Source organism: Scyliorhinus canicula, chromosome 5 (assembly GCF_902713615.1).
Source record: "Scyliorhinus canicula chromosome 5, sScyCan1.1, whole genome shotgun sequence".
Classification (NCBI taxonomy): Eukaryota; Metazoa; Chordata; class Chondrichthyes; order Carcharhiniformes; family Scyliorhinidae; genus Scyliorhinus; species Scyliorhinus canicula.
Genome location: NC_052150.1, coordinates 231336609 through 231360312, shown reverse-complemented (window position 1 = coordinate 231360312; position 23704 = coordinate 231336609). Strand labels below are relative to the sequence as shown.

Genomic DNA, 23704 nt, shown 5'->3' with positions numbered 1-23704 from the left:
CTCCAATCACTCACCACCCTGACTTGGAAACATATCACAGTTCCTTCACTGCCATTCGATCAAAGTCCTTGAACTCCCTCCCTAACAGCACTGTGGATGTACGTACACCTCATGGACTGCAGCGATATCAAGAAATCAGCTCACCAGCATCTTCTGAAGGGCAATTAGAGATGGGCAATAAATGCTGACCTCGCCAGTGAACCCAAATCCAGTAAATGGTGAAAAACCCTGTGAACAGAGAATGGAATTGGGAGCAGCACTGAGTATGGGCAATATACAGAAAGGAGTCTGGGAAAGGCAGATGTTGGGAGACAATAGTGAGTGAGAAATTGCCTCTGAGATGGAAAACATGTTTGTGCATCGTGCTCAGAATATGGGAGCTGCACCATACAAAAATATAGATTTAAACAGGCACAACCCTAATGTTTAGTTTTGGATCGTTCAAAATTAAATATTCCTTTCAGGAGCTCCTTCTCGGAATCTTAACGACGTGTTCCAATATTTGAACAAGTGAGCACACAACATCCACCCAGGTTAGTGATAATTCTTCACAATTACAACTTTGTGAAATCTCCTGACCAATTTTCAGATGATGAGTAATTTCCCACCAATCGTGTGGCCGTATAATTTCCTCGTGACTGATGTGCTCTCTATTTAACCCAGGGAGTGAGTGGACACCATTAGACTGGAGAAGACCCAGATTGAGGTAAGCAAAAGTATGAATCGCTCGGGAACCTTATCAATATCTTCTTAATTTAGTTCTAGTAATGAGTTTAGAATTTAGCTGAATGGACGTTCTAATATCCTAATGATTAACTGGATTTTGATTTGATTTATTGTCACATGTACCGAAGTACAGGGAAAAGTATTTTTCTGCGGCCGAGGGAACGTACACAGTACGTACAGAGTAGACAAAAGAATAAACAACACAGAACATTGACAAATGGTACATCGACAAAAAGTGATTGGTTACAGTGTGGAACACGGCGCCAGCCTCCCGGGACAGGCGCCGGAATGTGGCGACTAGGGGCTTTTCACAGTAACTTCATTTGAAGCCTACTCGTGACAATAAGCGATTTTCATTTTCATTTTTTTCAAACAAAGCAAATACATGAGCAAGAGCAGCATAGGGCGTCGTGAATAGTGTTCTTACAGGGAACAGATCAGTCCGAGGGGGAGTCGTTGAGGAGTCTAGTAGCTGTGGGGAAGCTGTTCCTCAGTCTGGATCTGCGAGTCTTCAGACTTCTGTACCTTCTGCCTGATGGAAGGGTCTGGAAGAAGGCAAAGCCTGGGTGGGAGGGGTCTCTGATAATGCTGCCTGCCTTCCTGAGGAAGCGAGAGGTGTAGACAGAATCAATGTGAGGGTGGCAAGATTGTGTGATGCGTTGGGCTGAGTTCACCACACTCAGCAGTTTCTTGCAACCTTGGGCCGAGCAGTTGCCATACCAGGCTGTGATGCAGCCGGATAGGATGCTCTCTATCGTACATCATGATTTATCTCCCTCCTGCAGTCTGATTCGTCATTGTTTGAGATACGGCCCACCACAGTCGTATCATCCGCAAACTCATAGATTGATTTGGAGTTCAATCTTGCCACACACTCATGTGTGTGTATAGGGAGTACAGTAGAGGACTGAGCACACATCTGTGCCAGGCACTGGTGTTGAGGACTATTCTGGAGAAGGCGCTGTTACCTATCCTGACAAATTTGGGCAGCACGGTAGCACAAGTGGATAGCACTGTGGCTTCATAGCACCAGGGACCCAGGTTCGATTCCCCACTGGGTCACTGTCTGTGTGGAGTCTGCACGTTCTCCCCCATGTCTGCGTAGGTTTCCTCCGGGTGCTCCGGTTTCCTCCCACAATCCAAAGGCGTGCAGGTTAGGTGGATTGGCCATGATAAATTGCCCTTAGTGACCAAAAAGGTTGGGAAGAGTTATTGGGTTACGGGGATAGGATGGAAGTGAGGGCTTAAATGGGTCGGTGCCGACGCGATGGACCGAATGGCCTACTTCTGCACTGTATGTTCTATTGCGGTCTGTTTGTGAGGCAGTCGAGGATCCAGGAGAGCTATACTGAGGGGTTTTCTGTGCAGGGGGAGACAGATCATGTCCAGAATGAAATTACATCTGTATTTCCAGGTAAGGAGATCCTGATTCTCACTTTCACATCCTTGGACACTCTGTTGTGACCCTTGTCCTTCTGAACGGAATTCCAACTGAGTTTTAGGTGAGATCAATCATTCTGATACTTTTACCTCTTTGAAATTCCTCCTCCAATAAACCAACATAATTCACCGAATTGTCTCCGTACAAGAAAGTGTGTATTTGAAATGTCTAACTTTCCAGGGGAGATTTCAGGTTGTGATGGTTTTCCTGTGCACCTGCTGGCCTTGTCCCTCTAAGTGGTAGAGGTTGCAGGGTTGGAAGGTGCTGTGAAAGGATCCTTGGCCAGTTGCTGCAGTGTATCTTTCACACGGTACACACAGCTGCCTCGGGGAGTGAACGGGGTCCCACGCAAGCTCTGCCCTGGGTGGTGCTGAGCTTCCTGAGTGTTGGCGGGATTCGCCAAGTATCACAAATTAAACTGTGGGATAGAAAACAGGATTCCGGAGCTGGAATATTTCACAGGGTTACTGACAAGAGGCCTGTTTAAGATGATGAGAAAGGGATTTGATAGGGTAGATGGAGAACAGGTTTCCTCTGGTGGGTGGGTGGGGGGACTCAAAACAGGGGTGCATCACCTTAAATAATAATAATCACTTATAGAACAATAGAACATTACAGCGCAGTACAGGCCCTTCGGCCCTCGATGTTGCGCCGACCTGTGAAACCCCTCTAAAGCCAATCTACACTATTCCTTTATTGTCCATATGTCTATCCAATGATCATTTAAATGCCCTTAATGTTGGCGAGTCCACTAATGAAATGAAATGAAAATCGCTTATTGTCACAAATAGGCTTCAATGAAGTTACTGTGAAAAGCCCCTAGTCGCCACATTCCGGCGCCTGTTCGGGGAGGCTGTTACGGGAATCGAACCGTGCTGCTGGCCTGCCTTGATCTGCTTTCAAAGCCAGCGATTTAGCCCAGTGTGCTAAACCAGCCCCTGTTAGGGGCTGTACTACTGTTGCAGGCAGGGCATTTCACGCCCTTACTACTCTCTGAGTAAAGAACCTACCTCTGATATCTGTCCGATATCTATCTCCCCTCAATTTAAAGCTATGTCCCCTCATGCTGCACATCACCATCCGCGGGAGAAGGCTCTCACTGTCCACCCTATCTAATCCTCTGATCATTTTGTATGCCTCTATTAAGTCACCTCTTAACTTTCTTCTCTCTAACGAAAACAGCCTCAAGTCCCTCAGTCTTTCCTCAAAAGATCTTCCCTCCATACCAGGCAACATTCTGGTAAATCTTCTCTGCACCCTTCCCAATGCTTCCACATCCTTCCTATAATGTGGCGACCAGAACTGTACGCAATACTCCAAATGTGGCCGCACCAGAGTTTTGTACAACTGCAACATGACCTCATGGCTCCGAAACTCAATCCCTCTACTAATAAAAGCTAAGATGTGGAGATGCCGGCGTTGGACTGGGGTGAGCACAGTAAGAAGTGTTACAACACCAGGTTAAAGTCCAACAGGTTTGTTTCAAACACGAGCTTTCGGAGCGCAGCTCCTTCCTCAGGTGAATGAGGAAGGAGCAGTGCTCCGAAAGCTCGTGTTTGAAACAAATCTGTTGGACTTTAACCTGGTGTTGTAACACTTCTTACAATAAAAGCTAACACACCGTATGCCTTCTTAACAACCCTCTCAACCTGGGGGGCAACTTTCGGGGATCTATGTACATGGACACCGAGATCTCTCTGCTCGTCCACACTGCCAAGAATCTTACCGTTAGCCCAGTACTCTGCCTTCCTGTTATTCCTTCCAAAATGAATCACCTCACACTTTTGTTGGAGGGGCAGGTTTAGCACAGTTTAATTCCCGCTTATTACTGGTGGGAAACCCCATTATACGTTTATTACTGAACCCCCATCACAGCTTTATTACTGAACCCCCATCACAGGTTTATTACTGAACACCCATCGCAGGTTTATTACTGAACCCCCATCACAGGTTTATTACTGAACCCCCATCACAGGTTTATTACTGAGCCCCCATCACAGGTTTATTACTGAACCCCCTTCACAGGTTTATTACTGAACCCCCAACACAGGTTTATTACTGAACCCCCATCACAGGTTTATTACTGAACCCCCATCGCAGGTTTATTACTGAACCCCCATCGCAGGTTTATTACTGAACCCTCATCGCAGGTTTATTACTGAACCCCCATCACAGGATTATTACTGAACCCCCATCACAGGTTTATTACTGAACCCCCATCACAGGTTTATTACTGAACCCCCATCGCAGGTTTATTACTGAACCCCCATCACAGGTTTATTACTGAACCCCCATCACAGGTTTATTACTGAACCCCCATCACAGATTTATTACTGAACTCTCATCACAGGTTTATTACTGAACCCCCATCACAGGTTTATTACTGAACCCCCATCGCAGGTTTATTACTGAACCCCCATCGCAGGTTTATTACTGAACCCCCGTCACAGGTTTATTACTGAACCCCCATCACAGGTTTATTACTGAACCCCCATCACAGGATTATTACTGAACCCCCATCACAGGTTTATTACTGAACCCCCATCGCAGGTTTATTACTGAACCCCCATCACAGGTTTATTACTGAACCCCCATCACAGGTTTAATACTGAACCCCCATCACAGGTTTATTACTGAACCCCTATCACAGGTTTATTACTGAACCCCCATCACAGGTTTAATACTGAACCCCCATCGCAGGTTTATTACTGAACCACCATCGCAGGTTTATTACTGAACCCCTATCACAGGTTTACTGCTGAGCCCCCATCGCAGGTTTATTACTGAACCCCCATCAAGGGGATGATTCCTGAACCCCCATCACAGGTTTCACAGTGACCAGGGGCAGGGTGAGAGGGGGGGTTGCAGAGTTGGGGGGGAAAGCTGGGAAAAGAACATTTATGAGGTGAGGAAGGGTCCGTGTATACTCTAACCTAATTTGGTGCCTCTTATGTTTTGATCCTGAGGATGAGGATGATCATGCTGTCCACAGTTCTCTGCTTCACTCTGATCCTCAAATTTGGACTTGCACACGGTAAGAATCCCAGGGTTTCTGGTGAAATCTAGTGATTTTCCTGTTACTGTGCAATTTCTGGGTTACCTTCTCTAAGATACTGGAGGCTTTATCTGGGAGTATCTGGCCCACTGCCGACTCTGTAGTTTACAGATAACCTCACACTAATAACTCATAGTATTTCCATTGGAGAGATTTAGAGATTAATGTTATGAAGATTTTGTCTGTTCAGGCACTGTTCCATTGGCTAATCTATGCCTTGTCACCCCTCTCCTCTAAAACAAACCCTCGACTCTGCCGTCTGTACAGTCTGTTCCCTTTCCAACCTCCCTTTCCTCTCCCAAGTCCCTGAAAGTGCTCCCGTTTCCCAAATCCATGCCAATGATCCAGGAAATTTCCTGTTGAATCCCTCCAATCATCTTTCTGTCCATCCACATTACTGAAACGGCTCAGAGCAGTCACAATTACAGCCTATATGACTGTGACTAAAGTAAACTCTCCTCCTCATCCCTCTCAACCTGTCTGCAGCCTTTGACATGGTTTGACCCCACCATCCTCCTCCAACACTGTTGTCCAGCTGGGTGTGGCTGCTCTCTCCCAGTTCCATTCTTATCTATCTAATCGCAGCCAGAGAATCCTTTGCAATGGTTTCTCTTTCTGCTCCTGCTGAGGTGGTTCTGGTATCCCCCAACAATCTCTCCTTGGCCTCCACCTATTTCTCATCTATGTTCTACTCCTCAGTTCTACTGTCAGGTTATATCAATAGGATTAAGTGTTCTTGTTACTTTTCATAAACAATCAGATTGAACGATCTGGGTGGGCTCGAGGATCAAAGGGATCTGAGGAAGACCCCAAACACCAGATTTATTTAGAGGTTGGGAAAGAATTAAAAAGTATGGAAATTACCCCAAACCTGTATTGCAACTTGGTTTGACTACTTAGAGGACTGAGTCCAGTTCTGGTCTCCACATTGTCACCTGGATATAGAGGCACTGGACAGAGTAGATTCACAAGGATGATACCAGTAACGTGTGGGCTTACACATCAGGAAAGGATTGTCAGGCTGGGTTTCGTTTGTCTCTTTAAAATGTTGAAGGGTGACCTCAGAGTTCAGCGTGAACCAACTTTCAAATTCGCAATTCGCAGAGTGGCTCTTAACCTGACCTTGCTGCACACAGTGTGTCATTAACTTGCAGTCATTTCCCCAGCAAACTCCAGCCCAATATTGTCCCAATTCTGAGCTTTAAGCTTTCTGCTGCTTCCATTGATTATCAGGCAGATCTGGGTTGTTCAGCTTGTTCCACATTTCATGCAGTGAAAGTCTATCAATGTGAGAATGATGGTGCGTGAGGTTTCAGTGAATGTTTTGTTCTTGCAGTGAATCTATCTGGCATTGCTCGAGTTACACAGTCCAGTGTCTATAATTATCTTGGCCTTGCGATTAATGCTGTGGATGGAAACACAGATTCCATTTGGGAGAGAGCATCCTGCATGTCCACAAAAAATGACCTGAATCCTTGGTGGAGAGCTGATTTACTCAGGTCGCACGAGATACACTCAGTCAGAATCACCAATAGAGGGGACTGTTGTCCCCAACGTCTCAACGGAGCAGAGATTCGGATTGGAGACTCGCTGAACAATAATGGCAACAACAATCCTATGTAAGGTGGAGAGGGGAATATAGCCTACTGTGGGGTGAGGGTGGGTGCAAGGGGCCACAGTAATTGAGTCGGAGGAGGGGATGGATGTGTTGGGAATGTATGTCGTAGATGCTGCTATTAAACTTTGCAGTATTCCTGCCAACATTTCTCCCAACTAACGTCACTCAAAAAAATAACTGGTCCATTTTCTCATTGCCATTGATGGGATCTTACTGAGCTACGTTAGGCTCACAGCTGTAAGTACAGGTCTGTCGATATGTTGGTGTCAGATTATATTTGATACTCAGCCCTGTGGGGCATTTTGGGACATGTTATTGTATTGGAGACTCTATCAATGCATCTTGTTGTTATTTGGAGATGTTGCTAATGGCTGTGCTGAGCACTCAGGCACCTGCATGGTGGCACAGTGGTCAGCACTGTTGCTTCATAGCACCAGGGTCCCAGGTTCGATTCCCGGTTGGGCCACTGTCTGTGTGGAGTTTGCACGTTCTTCCCGTGTCTGCGTGGTTTTCCTCCGGGTGCTCCGGTTTCCTTCCACAAGTTCTGAAAGACGTGGGGCTGGATTCTCCAAAAATGGGGCCATGTCCTCATGCTGGTGTAAAAACGCTGGATTTTACTCTAGACTTTCATGAAAATATAGAGCTATTCACTCACCTTGAAGTTGCTGACATGGACCCAGAGTAATTCACACAGCTTTGACTGCGAATATGGGCCCCCGCACTTCCGGTTGGGAGTCCGCGCATGCGCACGGCGGCGGTCACACCGAGCGCCATGACAGACTCGGACCAGGAAACAATGCCCACTGATTTGCCTTGTGCTGCTTCGTCTGACCTGCCCATAAGGCCCCCCCCCCCGGTGTGATCCCCTGACCCCCGCCAGGACTGCGTCCACAGTGGCCATGCGTGTCTCACAACTGGCCTGACGTGTTTAGAAATGAAAATGAATGAAAATCGCTTATTGTCACGAGTAGGCTTCAATGAAGTTACTGTGAAAAGCCCCTAGTCGCCACATTCCGGCGCCTGTCCGGGGAGGCTGGTACGGGGATCGAACCGTGCTGCTGGCCTGCTTGGTCTGCTTTAAAAGCCAGCGATTTAGCCCAGTGAGCTAAACCAGAACCATGCTGTCGGGAATTCAGTCTGCTGGGAGCGGAGTATCGCTGGGAAAATCTTTGGCAATGGCCCCCCAGCTCTGTGGCGTAATTCGCAGGAGCGGCGCCGGGCCTGATTCTCGCGTAAGAGTCGATTCTCTGCCCCTGCGCCAAACATGATTTCGGTGCGGGGCTGCGGAGAATCCAGCCTATGCTGTTCGGTAATTTGGACATTCTGAATTCTCCCTCAGTGTATCCGAACAGGTGCCGGGATGTGGCGACTCAGGGATTTTCACAGTAACTTCATTGCAGTGTTAATGTCAGCCTACTTGTGACGTGACAATAAAGATTATTATTATTACTACATGGGTCATATATTCCGATTTTAACATGAAGCTATTTTTCCAGATGTGCCACCATCAACTTCATCGCAGCTGGTCAGGCTGAAACCTTTGAATGTAGACACATGCGCGGCCGTTACGTAAATGTCATCATCCCAGGAAGACATGAATACCTGAATTTCTGTGAGGTGGAGATTTACGGGAGCGAGAGAGGTTGGGATGACTGTTAGAGCCGGTAAGTGAAATTGTCTCACCTTTCATCAAACCACTGGGCAGTCTGCACCCCCGCGGGATCCTGGGGTTTAGTCCAGTCCACATTCTGATCCCATTCCCCATGTTATCCCCCTACCTGCCCCTGTGGTACTGACCTGAGGCCATGGAGCTGCTTTCAGGATTTGGAGCTGATCAGTGGTCCCTCCCTCAAACAGACAATGGATTGTTTGACGAGGGGCTGGGTCCAATGTCCCTTCATCCATTAGGTAACAACTCACAGCAACATAGAAAATAGGAACAGGATTAGGCCATTCGGTCCTTTGAGCCTGCTCCATAATTCAATATGAACATGGCTGATCCTCTGTGTCAACTCCATCCTCCAGCTCCCTCCCTGTACAACCCCATCCTCCAGCTCTCTCCCTGTACAACTCCATCCTCCAGCTCTCTCCCTGTACAACTCCATCCTCCCGCTCTCTCCCTGTACAACCCCATCCTCCAGCTCTCTCCCTGTACAACTCCACCCTCCAGCTCTCTCCCTGTACAACTCCATCCTCCAGCTCTCTCCCTGTACCACCCCATCCTCCAGCTCTCTCCCTGTACAACCCCATCCTCCAGCTCTCTCCCTGTACAACCCCATCCTCCAGCTCTCTCCCTGTACAACTCCATCCTCCCGCTCTCTCCCTGTACAACCCCATCCTCCAGCTCTCTCCCTGTACAACTCCATCCTCCCGCTCTCTCCCTGTACAACGCCATCCTCCAGCTCTCTCCCTGTACAACGCCATCCTCCAGCTCTCTCCCTGTACAACGCCATCCTCCAGCTCCCTCCCTGTACAACCCCATCCTCCAGCTCTCTCTCTGTACAATCCCATCCTCCAGCTCTCTCCCTGTAGAACCCCATCCTCCAGCTCTCTGCCTGTACCACCCCATCCTCCAGCTCTCTCCCTGTACAACGCCATCCTCCAGCTCTCTCTGCAAAACCCCATCCTCCCGCTCTCTCCCTGTACAACGCCATCCTCCAGCTCTCTCCCTGTACAATGCCATCCTCCAGCTCTCTCCCTGTACAACGCCATCCTCCAGCTCTCTCCCTGTACAATGCCATCCTCCAGCTATCTCCCTGTACAACACCATCCTCCAGCTCTCTCCCTGTACAACGCCACCCTCCAGCTCTCTCCCTGTACGATGCCATTCTTCAGCTCTCCCTCTGTACAACCTCATCCTCCAGCTCCCTCCCTGTACAACCCCATCCTCCAGCTCTCGCCCTGTACAACTCCATCCTCCAGCCCTCTCCCTGTACAACCCCATCCTCCAGCTCTCTCCCTGTACCACCCCATCCTCCAGCTCTCTCCCTGTACAACTCCATCCTCCCGCTCTCTGCCTGTACAACGCCATCCTCCAGCTCTCTCCCTGTACAACCCCATCCTCCAGCTCTCTCCCTGTACAACCCCATCCTCCAGCTCTCTCCCTGTACAACGCCATCCTCCAGCTCTCTCCCTGTACAACTCCATCCTCCAGCTCTCTCCCTGTACAACGCCATCCTCCAGCTCTCTCCCTGTACAACGCCATCCTCCAGCTCTCTCCCTGTACAACGCCATCCTCCAGCTCTCTCCCTGTACACCATCCTCCAGCTCTCTCCCTGTACAACCCCATCCTCCAGCTCTCTCCCTGTACAACCCCATCCTCCAGCTCTCTCCCTGTACAACGCCATCCTCCAGATCTCTCCCTGTACAACTCCATCCTCCAGCTATCTCCCTGTACAACGCCATCCTCCAGCTCTCTCCCTGTACAACTCCATCCTCCAGCTCTCTCCCTGTACAACCCCATCCTCCAGCTCTCTCCCTGTACAATGCCATCCTCCAGCTCTCTCCCTGTACAACCCCATCCTCCAGCTCTCTCTCTGTACAACGCCATCCTCCAGCTCTCTCCCTGTACAACACCATCCTCCAGCTCTCTCCCTGTACAACTCCATCCTCCAGCTCTCTTCCTGTACAACTCCATCCTCCAGCTCTCTCCCTGTACAACGCCATCCTCCAGCTCTCTCCCTGTGCCACTTGTTGCCTTTATAGTGGAGAAACGTATCCATTTCCTTCTTCAATATATTCAGTGACTTGGTATCCAGCGTTCTGTGGGAGAGAATTCCACAGGTTCACCACCCTCTAAGTGAGGAAATGTCTCCTATCTCAGTCCTAAATGGCCGCCCCTGTATCCTGAGACTGTGACTCCTTGTTTCAACCCCCCCCCCCCCCCCCCCCCCCCCAGCCAGAGGAAACTACCCCTATGTCCAGTCCACCCAGCCCGTTCAGAATTTTATGTTTCAATGAGATCTCCATTCATTCTTCTAAATTGCAGTGAATACAGACCCAGTTAACCCAATCTCTCCTCAGGCGACAATCCTGCCATCCCAGGAATCAGGGACCCACAATGCACTCCCTCTATGACAAGTATATCCTCTGTGAGATAAAGCAATCAAAGCTGCACACAATGGGGGTGATCTTGTGGCCGCGTTGTGCCGGGCATAAATCCCGTGATATTGGCACAATCCTGGGAGAGACCTGAAACTCCCTAACAGCACTGTGGGTGTACCTACACCACAGGGATTAGCACTGCTGCCTCACAGCAACAGGGACCTGGGTTTGATTCAGGCCTTGGGTCACTGTCTGTGTGGAGTCTGCATCTTCTCCCCGTGTCTGCATGGGTTTGCTCCGGGTGCTCCGGTTTCCTCCCACAGTCCAAAGATGTGCAGGTTAGGTGGATTGGCCATGATCAATGCGTGGGGTAATAGAAATAGGAGGGGGGAGTGGGCTTAGGTGAGGTGGAGGGTCAGTGGATTCTATGGATTAGGGAATGGGTAATAAATGGCGGCCTAGCCAGTGACTCCCACATCTTGGGAACGACCTACCGGGGTAAGACACGGTGAAGGGATCTCCAGTACTGAGTCCGTCCGTGTGGCTCAGAAGGGAAGGAGGGAGAGCAGGAGAGCAATATTTATTGGGGACTTGACAGTTAGAGGGACGGATAGACCGTTCTGTGGCAACGAAAGAGACTCACGGATGGTATGTTGCCTCCTGGGTGCCAGGGTCCGTGACGTCTCGGACCGTGTTTTCAGAATCCTTAAGGGGGAGGGGGAACAGTCACAAGTCGTGGTACACATCGGTACCAACGATATAGATAAGAGAAGGGACGAGGATTTAAAACAGGAATTTAGGGATCTAGGATGGAAGCTGAGAGCCAGGACAAACCATGTTCTCATCTCTGGTTTGTTGCCGGTGCCACGTGCTAGCGAGGTGAGGAACAGGGAGAGAGTGCAGATAAACACGTGGCTGCAGGGATGGTGTAGGAGGGAGGGTTTCAGTTACGTGGATAATTGGAGCACATTCTGGGGAAGGTGGGACCTGTACAGACAGGACAGTTTGCACCTGAACCAGAGGGGAGGGAAATTTGCTACGACTCTTCGGGGGAGCGTGGGGGGGGGAGTTTAAACTAATTTGTCAGGGGGATGGGAAAACGAGCTGTAGTCCAGAAGCCAGTGTTGAGAGTAGTGAGGTACTGAGGAGGTTATCAAGGTCGCAGGTGTTCTGGAAAATACAGAATGTGTCATTTGAAACATAGAGGTCTGCCAACATCTGATCGGGGAGAGTGCAGGGAAAGATCCCACAAGAGGTTGGTGGCAGCTGAAGGGCACAGAAACTGTGGGCAGCAATTTCAGTCTATCAGAATGGTTATTACAACCTGCAGCAGGAAAAAGGCAAAAGAAAAAAGTTTTAAAAAATCTCTTTGTGTTGTTGGAAAATTGTGATGGACTGCCCCTTTAAGACCCGAAGTCCGATCCTTATCAGAGGTCCCGATCAGAACAGCTGAAACAAAGAAACCAGCGTGGACTTCAGACTCCTCCCCTTTTTCTCCCCACGAGGCAAGAAGCAGAACAAAGACACCAGAAGCAGAACACCAGCGGCACCCGAAGAAGCAAGAAGGACAGCTCAGCCACAGCAGCCGGAAAAGAGAAAACTGCACCAGGAGAGAAGACCAGGAGGCTTGAAAGTGAAAGAGAGAGAGAGAGAGAGAGTCTGAAGGCCTCACCAACCAACCAGACAACATCAAAAAGTAAATAATGTTTTTAATTTAATGAGATAGAAAGAGTATGTTAATAATAAAATAATTTAACCTGAAAAAGTGGTTATTAGCTTACTTCACTTCCTTAAGAACGCAGGACCCGTGACATCGATGCCATTAAGGGGTAAGTAAGTAAAATTCTTCAGTGAAGGTAGGAGTTATACCGGGGGATAACTTGAAAGGAGAGTTTGACCCGAATAGCACTCTCAGAGGCCTGTACTGGAGTAAGGGAGGAAGTTCCCTGTTCGCGGTTTTTAGAATAGTGGCCCGTAAGGTTCGTTGGTATAAAGGGAATTCTAAAAACATATAGGTGAATTTAAAAAACATGGCGCCCAGCGTGGAGGCCTAGAATATTAGAAGTTTCTAGGTAAAGCGAGGCTAGAATATTAGAAGTTTCTAGTTAAGCGGAGTAGGGGCTAGAATATTAGAAGTTTCTAGTTCCCAAGAAAAGCCTAGAATATTAGAAGTTTCTAGGTAAAGCGAGGCTAGAATATTAGAAGTTTCTAGTTAAGCAGAGTAGGGGCTAAAGAATAAATCATCCTCAGAGTAAGGCGGATTGTGCGGACATTTTCTGGAAAATAGGGACGCTTATATTCAGAAACCAATAATCAATCGACCCTTAACTAGAGCAGGAAGATAGTGCCTTGGTCAGCCTTGGATAGGGCCCAGAAAGGGTACTTATCCTTAATTTCAGAGTGCACCTGAAAGGGACAACCAGGAACAGAACTAAAAATCCGAAAATGGCAATTAGGGTAATTCTCATGCCCTGGGATACGGTCAAGAGAAATGTAGAAATGAAAAGGGAATGGAAGAAATTAAAAGAGCAAAAGAAATCCTGGACAGGAGATATGTATCCAGACGGAGATATCTCCCTCTTTGTTAGAGTGCCAAAAGCCCTGCAATATACAGATTCAGTCCGGGTCCTTAAAGCACTTTGTCAGTTTGCATTTGAAAAGCGAGCTGAATCACTAATCGTATTTGGACACAGACAGAAGCATGCAGCTGCTCAAGTGGGCAAAGTGTGTTCCAAACTGATTAAAATCATTGACGGAGTAAACAGGACAGAAATAATACAGATCCATAGTAAACACAAAATTAACTCTGAAGTGGTAGGCAAATATATAAAACAACTGCAGAAAAATGAACCATTAGAAATGGAAAGTGACGAGGAATCAGGCCTAGAATCAGATAGCCGAGAGAATTCGGACTCCTGTGAAAATTTCCCAACGGGATACAATTTTCCATACCCAGATCCAAGTCTGTTTCAGGAAGAAAATTGGCCTCAGCAATCTGCCACACATAAGAAAGAAGCGTTTATCGATCATTTCGTTGAACCACAAGAAAGTGAAGAGGAACAAGGCATAGTTGGGATTATGGCGCCTCCTGTGATGGGACAGGAAGAATTACCATCCTCATCCGAGAATGAGGAAATAGTCAAACCAAAGAGAGGAATAGGGAATAGAAAAAATTCTAAACCATTAGAAATAGGGGATTATAGCGATCACTGGAAACACCAACAACCTTCCACTTATCAACCAGTAAATAAGGATGTACCGTATTATATGTATAATCCAGAAGCAGAAATGGTACACCATAGAGATCAGGAAGGATGGGAAAGAGAGGTTACAGCTAGGGGACTTAAAATAGGAGAAATATTAGGCGGAAGTCAACAAATTGATTCTTCGAAATTACTAGAATTACCAAACGTTACCCCCAAAGCTAAAATTTGGCAAATGAGCAAAGGGTATGACAGTTTCGGAAGAGCCATGAGTAGGGTAAGGAACAGCACAGAAACACAAGGCCAGATAATAGCAGCACTAAGACCACAGGAAAGGATACAGAATCGTCCAAGACCCCAAAAAACTGCTCCTACTCCAATGGATAGGGCAAGTTATGCTCCACGAGATAGCCAGGTACCAAGTGCAAGGTTTGAAGAATATATAGAATCGGTGGAAGAGTTTGCACAACATGGTACCCCCTATTTTGAGGAAGAACCGGTACGACGACGGATACATTTCTCCGAATATAGGGACCCAGATAGAGGTGCCCCTTTGAGAACACCATGCCCCAGAAGTGAGAAAATAGTTCAGTCATTTACACCAGGTCCAGAGGAAGGACAGGGAGGCATGGTACCGTATAAAATAGTAGCAGCCGTAATGAAGACAGCAGGCCCAAAGAAACATGGGGAGAGTAGAATTGAGTATTCACAGAGGTTAAAACAGTTAGCGAAGAAAATGGGGGCATCAGGAGAATCCACCAAATTGATTGATTTACATACAGTGGGAGAAATAGTTACAGGCGAAGTCGCAGATTTAATAAATGAGTTAGATTTGGGAAATGAGAGAGCTAATTTAATGAAAGAGATGACAGAGGCAGCATATGCAGGGGAACACCTCACACCATATATCGACCGAATATATGAGGTTAATAAGGAAGAGGGGGTCGATGTAGTCAGATTCCTGAGGGAATTAGGACCCAAGATTCCAGGAGGAAAAAGCCTCTCAATAATACTGTTAACGACCTCTAGAAGAGAAATAGGAAGAGAACTGGTTAAATTTGATTTGGCAGGCAAAGCATTTAAGGATAAACACACAAAAGGGGAACAAAAAAGAGCAGCTGCCCAAAATAATGTTTCAACACAAAATGCTCAGATTAGACCACCAAACCGACAGATACCTGACAAATCGGAACAAAATCCAGCACAACCAGCAATGCCACAACATGGGTATAATTTGCGGTCACAAGGGCCACCTCCACCACAAAATCTAGATTATTTACCAAGGGGACAATTCCTAGCCCTCAGTCGGGAGGAAAGAGACAGATTCATTGAGGATAGGAGAAGAAGAGCAGCTGGTCAGGGGAGGATTGAGCAAGGTAGATATCAACCACCAGAAGGGTATCCGGGACGCTCGCGAGGGGGATTCCGAGGAGGAGGCAGAGGAGGCCCCGGTATATATGGACAGGATTCGGCTTCTCCCCTTAAACAGGCTATACAAAATCTAACAACAGAAACAGACAAAGGAGAATTAGTAGTAGTATACAAGGGGGAAAGATGTATAGTGGACACAGGGGCTGAGATATCAATGATAAGGGAAGAAGCTGGAAATCCGACAGGAAAGAAATACATAGTAGAAGGAGCATTAGGGAATAAGGATATTAGACCAGAAGTTAGATTGGGAGAATTACTGGCAATATCAGGAACTGATAATCTGATGGCAGGGAAAGATTTAATAAAAATAGATACTGGAAAAATAAGGATATTAAAACCAATTGATAACATGGAGGAAATAAGGAAACAGAAAGAGAAAAGTATTTTAAATGACGAAGCTTGGAAGAAGATGGAAGAAGTACTGATGGGAGCAAACCTAGCGATAGGTAAGAATGACACAGGTTTGCTTAGCCAGCAATTTCAACACACAATTCACGGGGGACAACACAGACCTCAAAAACAGTATCCTTTGCCTAGAGGAGCTAAGAGCGAGCTGGAGATAATAATCAAGGAATTGGAGCAGCAGGGGATTATTCAAGGGGTCACATATGCCTCAACAAATAGTCCACTTCAGGTAGTAAGAAAACCAGATGGTACATTTAGAATGGTAACAAATTACAAAGCTTTAAATAAAGTCACAAAGAAGGACAAGAGATATTTAATAAATCCACAAGCTACCTTAGAGCAAGTCGCGGGAAAAACTTACTTAACTAGTATAGATTTGGCGAATGGATTCTGGAGTGTTCCATTAGACCCAGACAGCAGGGAGAAAACAGCATTCACCTTTGGAACTAAGCATTATGTATATTGTAGACTTCCACAGGGATATGTTAATTCTCCAAATCACTTTCAGGCAATAATCAGGGAGCTGATTCAAGATGATTTGGCCTTAGTATATATCGATGATATATTAATTGGAGATGACGATCAGGACATACATGTGGAAAGAGTGGCCAGGATCATTAAGACACTTGGTGAAGCAGGCTTTAAAATAGGGCTAAAGAAATGTCAAATTGGGAGAAGCGAAGTCAACTATTTGGGTTATTCAGTATCGAAGGAAGGTAGAGAGGCCAGTATTGAAATGAGGAAGAAGATAGCTGAAATTACTGCGCCGGTTTCGAAAAAAGGGGTTCAAAAAATAATGGGAATGTTGGGATATCTAAGGCCAGTAGTGAAGGACTTCAGTCTCTATGCTAAAGCCATTTATCAAACCTTGAAAGGGGATTTTATTTGGACCCGCGAGGCCCAGAGAGGGTTAGATCAGTTAAAGGCAGCAATTGCGATATCGGGGTCATTAGTTGGGAGACAAGAAGAGGATGATTTAAGCATTAAATTAGACATATATAAAAATGGATATGGTATGGTACTTGCTAATCTTAGCAATCAGACACCTATCAAACATCTGACAGGAAACTGGTCGAGAGCTGAACAAAAGTTTTCAAACATCGAGAAATGTCTAGCAGCTATAACAAAGAGAATAGCAGAGATAGAAAACTTGTCGGGTGGTAAGAAAATTTATGTCACCACTGAGTTTTTGGAGTTAAAGGAGCTAACCAAGAGACAGATCTGCCAGCAAGGCGCGAATACAGCTCGATGGGAAAGATGGGAAACCATTCTTCTAAACCCTGACTTAATGTTTGTTCATAATATTCAAAAGGGACAGAAACTTGATGAGCCAGTTAGTAAAACGGAGTTGGTGAATGCTTGGGTATTATATACTGATGGTAGTAAAGTCAAGAAGGACGAAGAACAAGCCAGATGGGCATTCATTTTAAAAAATTCAGGAAACATAGTAGTGGAGGAACAGGGAGTAATCATTGGATCAGCTCAGACAGCTGAGGTAGAGGGAGTATTGCAAGGGTTGAAGGAGTGTCACCAGCGAAAGCTGCAGGAAGTTACCGTTGTAACCGATAGCTTTTTCGTGCAGCAAGGATTGGAGAAAGATTTGGAGTTTTGGAAACTAAACGGTTGGACGAACGGTAGAAATAAACTACTGGAACAGAAAGAACAGTGGGAAGAGATAGATAAAATTTTAGCCGATATGGAGATCCAGACAATTCATCAAAAAGCACACACAAAAGGAATTGGGGAACTGTGTAAGGGGAATCAGGAAGTGGATGAATTAGCCAGACTTAGGACAATAATCTTGGGGACTCTTGGGAACTCAGCAGCCGACCATCAAATGATAATTAAGCAAGTACATGAAGCCACAGGACATGGGGGTCATGTTGTAGTCTCAAGGGAGTTGAAGAAGTTGGGACTTAAAATAGCCTATTGGAGACAACATTTAACTGCAGTAAGGAGAAAATGTGAGAGATGTATGGCCTGTGGAGGACAGAGAGGAAATAAAACATATGGGAGCATAAAAACTGAGAAACCAATGCAGGAATGGTCATTAGATTATGCAGGACCACTTTTTCCCAGAAGCAGCAAAGGTAATTTGTATTTTTTAGTCAAAGCTGATAGCTGCACGGGAGAAATTGACCTTAGAGCAACCAGCAAAGCAAATGGAGCCACAACCAAAAGGGTATTGGCAGAAATGATGACCTCCAGAGGTAGACCAGAATCGATCCGAATGGACAACGCGCCACACTTTAGAAACAATACTGTTATTAACTTTTGTGCTGACAGAGGAATAACAATCAATTGGGCCGTGAAATATGCACCTGAGAGTAATGGAATGGCTGAGAGGTCTGTAAGAAAAGTAAAGGATTGGATCATAAAGAATCAGAATAATAAAGGCTGGGATAAAGACATTGAAAGAATAGTATTTGATCTTAATAGCAACCTTGGAACCTCTGTCCCCCAGGGACAAGGAGACCCAAGTGAATCTGGGAATTATCAAGTAGGAGACGAAGTTTGGGTGAAGTTACCAACTAAGACTGCGGGGAAAATCATTCGCGAGACTGTAAAATGTAAAGACAAGATTGTTCAGATTCTGGGTACACATACAATTGAATTAGAGAAGCATGGTGTCTGGAGCAAAAGAAATTGTGTCACGCTTGAAACACACGACCCAGTGAGCATCAGAGGAGTTTGAGATTCTTCGAATCTCACTCAGGGGTGCAATGACAGAAGGAGGCTTGACTACATCAAGGATATGGAATATAAACCAGTTCAAAAAGAAATGATGGCAAAAGGAATCCGGAAGTCCTGGAGAGGGCACTTCTGGGATAATCCGAATTAAAGAATAGGGCCCTCTCCACCCTTGATCTGTTCATTTGCTTTTTCAGGTGGAAAAAATTAATAACAAACCAGGTCGCAAGAAGGAAGAGAACTACACTCCAATAACAAACCAGTTCGCGAGAAGGAAGAGAACTACACTCCAGAGAAGAATCTGTTCGACAGGATTGGGGGGAAACTAATGATATAATTGGCTACAAATTTGAGGGAATTAAATGCAAATTAGAATATCAAATTATAACTGGACAGTGAAACCCCCGGTCAGACATCTCTAACTGGACATTAGTTGATGGATGATCTGTGGTCTCCATGGGGTATGTACTACGCAGTGGAATCATTAAGGTCTCGGCAGCAGATAGCAGCGACTGACGAGGAACCCCAATATGATCAATGATAATAGGTTAAGAATTTCAGTAGCTTGATACTACGGCGGGAAAATTGTTACCAATGCAACAAAACAATATTGCATTGAAGAGCTATAATCGTTGATAAGAAAATTTTTTTATTTTCATGTAAATTGATAGGGACTGTTGTATATATATGAGAAGGGGGGTATGTGTGTCGTTAAATAACTTGATCCGCATTTCTAAACTGTGAATGTTTTAATAGAGGGTTAGTTAGTATGTAATAATGATTGTTCCAAAAGCCAAGAAGCGATGTTTCGATATTGATATTAAATTGTTAACAGTTGAAAATATGTAAAGTGTAACACACAGTCTATTGGTTAGGTAATGTATAAGGTGTTAAGATAAGATAAAAATTTTACTATGTATAGAACAATAAGGAGAATTTGTTTGGGAAGAGAAAAAAAAAAAGAGACGGTTCAATGCGGTTTTGTAAATGCTGAAATGAAAAATATACACGTTGTCAGAAAGATGTTCTCTCATGTAAACCAGGGGTTGGCAGACTTACATGATTCACGACAATGTTAGACATTAATGGGGAAGTTAGGAATACAAGCAGGATCAATTGAACATTTTAAATTAATAAGACTAGGGGATCAGTGGGGGGTAAAAGATATCACAATTACCACATTCCAATCAGAAATGGAAAACAAGACTCGTATTGACACTGGTCTATGATAGGCATACAAATGACAATGATCAGGGATGTAGGTTAGTACAATTGGATGGGGGGACAATAAACCAAATTATAGTAATGTTTCAAATGTCAAGACGGGGTGTTCTGGAAAATACAGAATGTGTCATTTGAAACATAGAGGTCTGCCAACATCTGATCGGGGAGAGTGCAGGGAAAGATCCCACAAGAGGTTGGTGGCAGCTGAAGGGCACAGAAACTGTGGGCAGCAATTTCAGTCTATCAGAATGGTTATTACAACCTGCAGCAGGAAAAAGGCAAAAGAAAAAAGTTTTAAAAAATCTCTTTGTGTTGTTGGAAAATTGTGATGGACTGCCCCTTTAAGACCCGAAGTCCGATCCTTATCAGAGGTCCCGATCAGAACAGCTGAAACAAAGAAACCAGCGTGGACTTCAGACTCCTCCCCTTTTTCTCCCCACGAGGCAAGAAGCAGAACAAAGACACCAGAAGCAGAACACCAGCGGCACCCGAAGAAGCAAGAAGGACAGCTCAGCCACAGCAGCCGGAAAAGAGAAAACTGCACCAGGAGAGAAGACCAGGAGGCTTGAAAGTGAAAGAGAGAGAGAGAGAGAGAGTCTGAAGGCCTCACCAACCAACCAGACAACATCAAAAAGTAAATAATGTTTTTAATTTAATGAGATAGAAAGAGTATGTTAATAATAAAATAATTTAACCTGAAAAAGTGGTTATTAGCTTACTTCACTTCCTTAAGAACGCAGGACCCGTGACATCGATGCCATTAAGGGGTAAGTAAGTAAAATTCTTCAGTGAAGGTAGGAGTTATACCGGGGGATAACTTGAAAGGAGAGTTTGACCCGAATAGCACTCTCAGAGGCCTGTACTGGAGTAAGGGAGGAAGTTCCCTGTTCGCGGTTTTTAGAATAGTGGCCCGTAAGGTTCGTTGGTATAAAGGGAATTCTAAAAACATATAGGTGAATTTAAAAAACACAGGAGTGTACCGGCAGACAGAAAGGTGGGTTGAAGTGTGTCTACTTCAATTGAAGGAGCATTCGGAATAAGGTAGGTGAACTTGGAGCGTGGATAGGTACTTGGGACTACGATGTTGTGGCCATTACGGAGACATGGTTAGAACAGGGACAGGAATGGTTGTTGGAAGTTCCAGGGTATAGATGTTTCAGTAAGAGTAGGGAAGGTGGTAAAACCCGTACCAGCCTCCCCGGACAGGCGCCGGAATGTGGCGACTAGGGGCTTTTCACAGTAACCTCATTGAAGCCTACTCGTGACAATAAGCGATTTTCAAAAGAGGTGGAGGAGTGGCATTGTTAATCAAGGATAGTTTAACTGCTGCAGAAAGGCAGTTCGAAGGGGATCTGCCTACTGAGGCAATATGGGCCGAAGTTAGAAATAGGAAAGGAGCGGTCACGTTGTTAGGAGTTTTCGATAGGCCCCCAAATAATAATAGAGATGTGGAGGAAGAAATTGCAAAACAGATTATGGATAGGTGCGGAGGTCTCAGGGTAGTTGTCATGGGTGGCTTTAACTTTACAAATATTGATTGGAACTTCTATAGGTCGAACAGTTCGGATGGGGCAGTTTTTGTAGTGTGTGCAGGAGGGTTTCCTGACACAATATGTGGATAGGCCGACAAGAGGGGGGGACACATTGGATTTGGTACTGGGTAATGAACCAGGCCAAGTGTTAGATTTGTTTGTGGGAGAGCACTTTGGAGATAGTGACCACAATTCGGTGTCTTTCACTATTGCAATGGAGAGGGATAGGGCCATACGGCAGGGCAAGGTTTATAATTGGGGGAGGGGTAATAATGATGTGATTAGGCAAGAATTAGGGAGCATAAGATGGGAACAGAAACTGTCAGGGAAAGGCACAAATGAAAAGTGGAGCTTGTTCAAGGAACAAATACTGCGTGTCCTTGATAGGTATGTCCCTGTCAGGCAGGGAGGAAATGGCCGTGTGAGGGAACCATGGTTCACAAAAGAGGTTGAATGTCTTGTCAAGAGGAAAAAGGTGTACCAGTGGTTTACCACAGGGATCAGTGCTGGGTCCTCTGCTATTTGTGATTTTTATCAATGACATGGAGGAGGGGGCTGAAGGGTGGGTCAGTAAATTTGCTGATGACACCAAGACTGGTGGAGTAGTGAATGAGATGGAGGGCTGTTATAGGCTGCAAAGAGACATTGATAGGATGCAGAGCTGGGCCGAAAAATGGCAGATGGAGTTTAACCCTGATAAGTGTGAGGTGATTCATTTTGGTAGAAAAAATTTGAATGCGGATTACAGGGTCAACGGCAGGGTTCTGAGGAATGTGGAGGAACAGAGAGATCATGGGGTTCATGTCCACAGATCTCTGAAGGTTGTCACTCAAGTGGATACAGCCATGTAGAAGGCCTATAGTGTGTTAGCGTTTATTAACAGGGGGCTTGAGTTTAAGAGCCGCGGGGTTATGCTGCAACTGTACAGGCCCCTGGTGAGACCACATTTGGAGTATTGTGTGCAGTTCTGGTCACCTCATTATAGGAAGGATGTGGAAGCATTGGAAAGGGTGCAAAGGAGATTTCCCAGGATGCTGCCTGGTTTGCAGGATAGGTCTTATGAGGAAAGATTGAGGGAGCGAGGGCTTTTCTCTTTGGAGCGGAGGAGGATGAGAGGCGACTTAATGGATGTCTATAAGATGATGAGGGGGTTAGATAGAGTGGATGTTCAGAGACTATTTCCTTGGGTGGATGTAGCTGTTACAAGGGGGCATAACTATAAGGTTCAGGGTGGGAGATATAGCAGGGATGTCCTCAGTAGGTTACTTACTCAGAGAGTGGTTAGGGTGTGGAATGGACTGCCTGCTGTGATAGTGGAGTCGGGCACTTTAGGAACTTTCAAGCGGTTATGGATAGGCACATGGAGCACACCAGAATGACAGGGAGTGGGATAGCTTGATCTTGGTTTCGGACAATGTTCGGCACAACATCGAGGGCCGAATGCCCTGTTCTGTGCTGTACTGTTCTATACAAAATAAAAAAACATCTCTACTGCTCTCTGCCTCACTTTCCTCCGTTAGAAACTCCATGAATCCTACTCTGACCTAATATCTCCTCATGTGGCTACATGTCTAATTTTGTTAATGCCCTTACAATGCATCTTGGGAGGTTGTCCTTATGTGATCGGTGTGATGTGAATATATATTGATGTTGTTGCCCCCAATTATCACAGCAGGAGTCAGGGCCACCAGGAGAAGGGGGAATCCAGCACATTGCCTGGATGGCCCATTCCGCCGGCAGGGAACCCACTATGGTGGCTCACCATGGGCGGAACTGGAAGACCGTGCGAGCAGGAAGGGCTGTAAAATCCGGCCCTTTCCAAGCTTTCTAGATGATTCCATCCATGTTGATTGAGGAGAACTCCTTGTGTTTCATTCTGTTTCTCAGAGTTATCGACTGCAGAGATGAAAGTTATCAGAAACTCATGAAGCGGCTGGGATCTCTGAATTAAACCAGATATACAATCAACCAGTTCCAGCAAATGTACACAATCCCCGACTTTCTGCATCTCCATAAAATAAAGCAAATCAATTAAAACCTGGCTGTTTGTCTTTCTATAAATGTGACACAGAGCAGCATAGAGATTGGACCAATCACAGAAGGGAATCCAGCAGGTCCGACTTCTATTGAATTTTCCATTTTCTCCAAATGGGTGGGGGACAGTGAGACTGAAATTCCGCCCTCTCTGCCACCATTAGCCTAGAATTGATCACATTACTGTTGAATGTCTGATCTCCATCTGAGAATGGCCAACCTCATGGAGAGACACATGCAGCAACATCTGTAACTGGTGCAAGTGCACCAAGATCTGTAGACGGAATGGTGAACAATATT

General features: G+C 45.9%; 1 protein-coding gene across 1 annotated transcript; it reads left to right on the top strand.

Moving 5' to 3' along the window:
• Positions 1–663: 663 nt before the first annotated feature.
• On the top strand, positions 664–23407 carry LOC119966671 (fucolectin-5-like). The gene is made up of 5 exons (XM_038798730.1): positions 664–706; positions 5134–5201; positions 6559–6841; positions 8337–8504; positions 23258–23407. Exons 2-4 carry the CDS (start codon positions 5135–5137, stop codon positions 8497–8499), a joined length of 513 nt encoding a protein of 170 aa, XP_038654658.1. The 5' UTR covers positions 664–706; position 5134; the 3' UTR covers positions 8500–8504; positions 23258–23407.
• The last annotated feature ends 297 nt before the right edge of the window (positions 23408–23704 follow it).

Bases quoted from the DNA above. Each gene is read 5' to 3' on its own strand.
- LOC119966671 (XM_038798730.1), top strand. From the start codon at position 5,135: ATGAGGATGATCATGCTGTCCACAGTTCTCTGCTTCACTCTGATCCTC. The intron at 5,202-6,558 runs GTAAGAATCCCA...TTGTTCTTGCAG, and splicing joins CAAATTTGGACTTGCACACG to TGAATCTATCTGGCATTGCT. The intron at 6,842-8,336 runs GTAAGGTGGAGA...CTATTTTTCCAG, and splicing joins AATGGCAACAACAATCCTAT to ATGTGCCACCATCAACTTCA.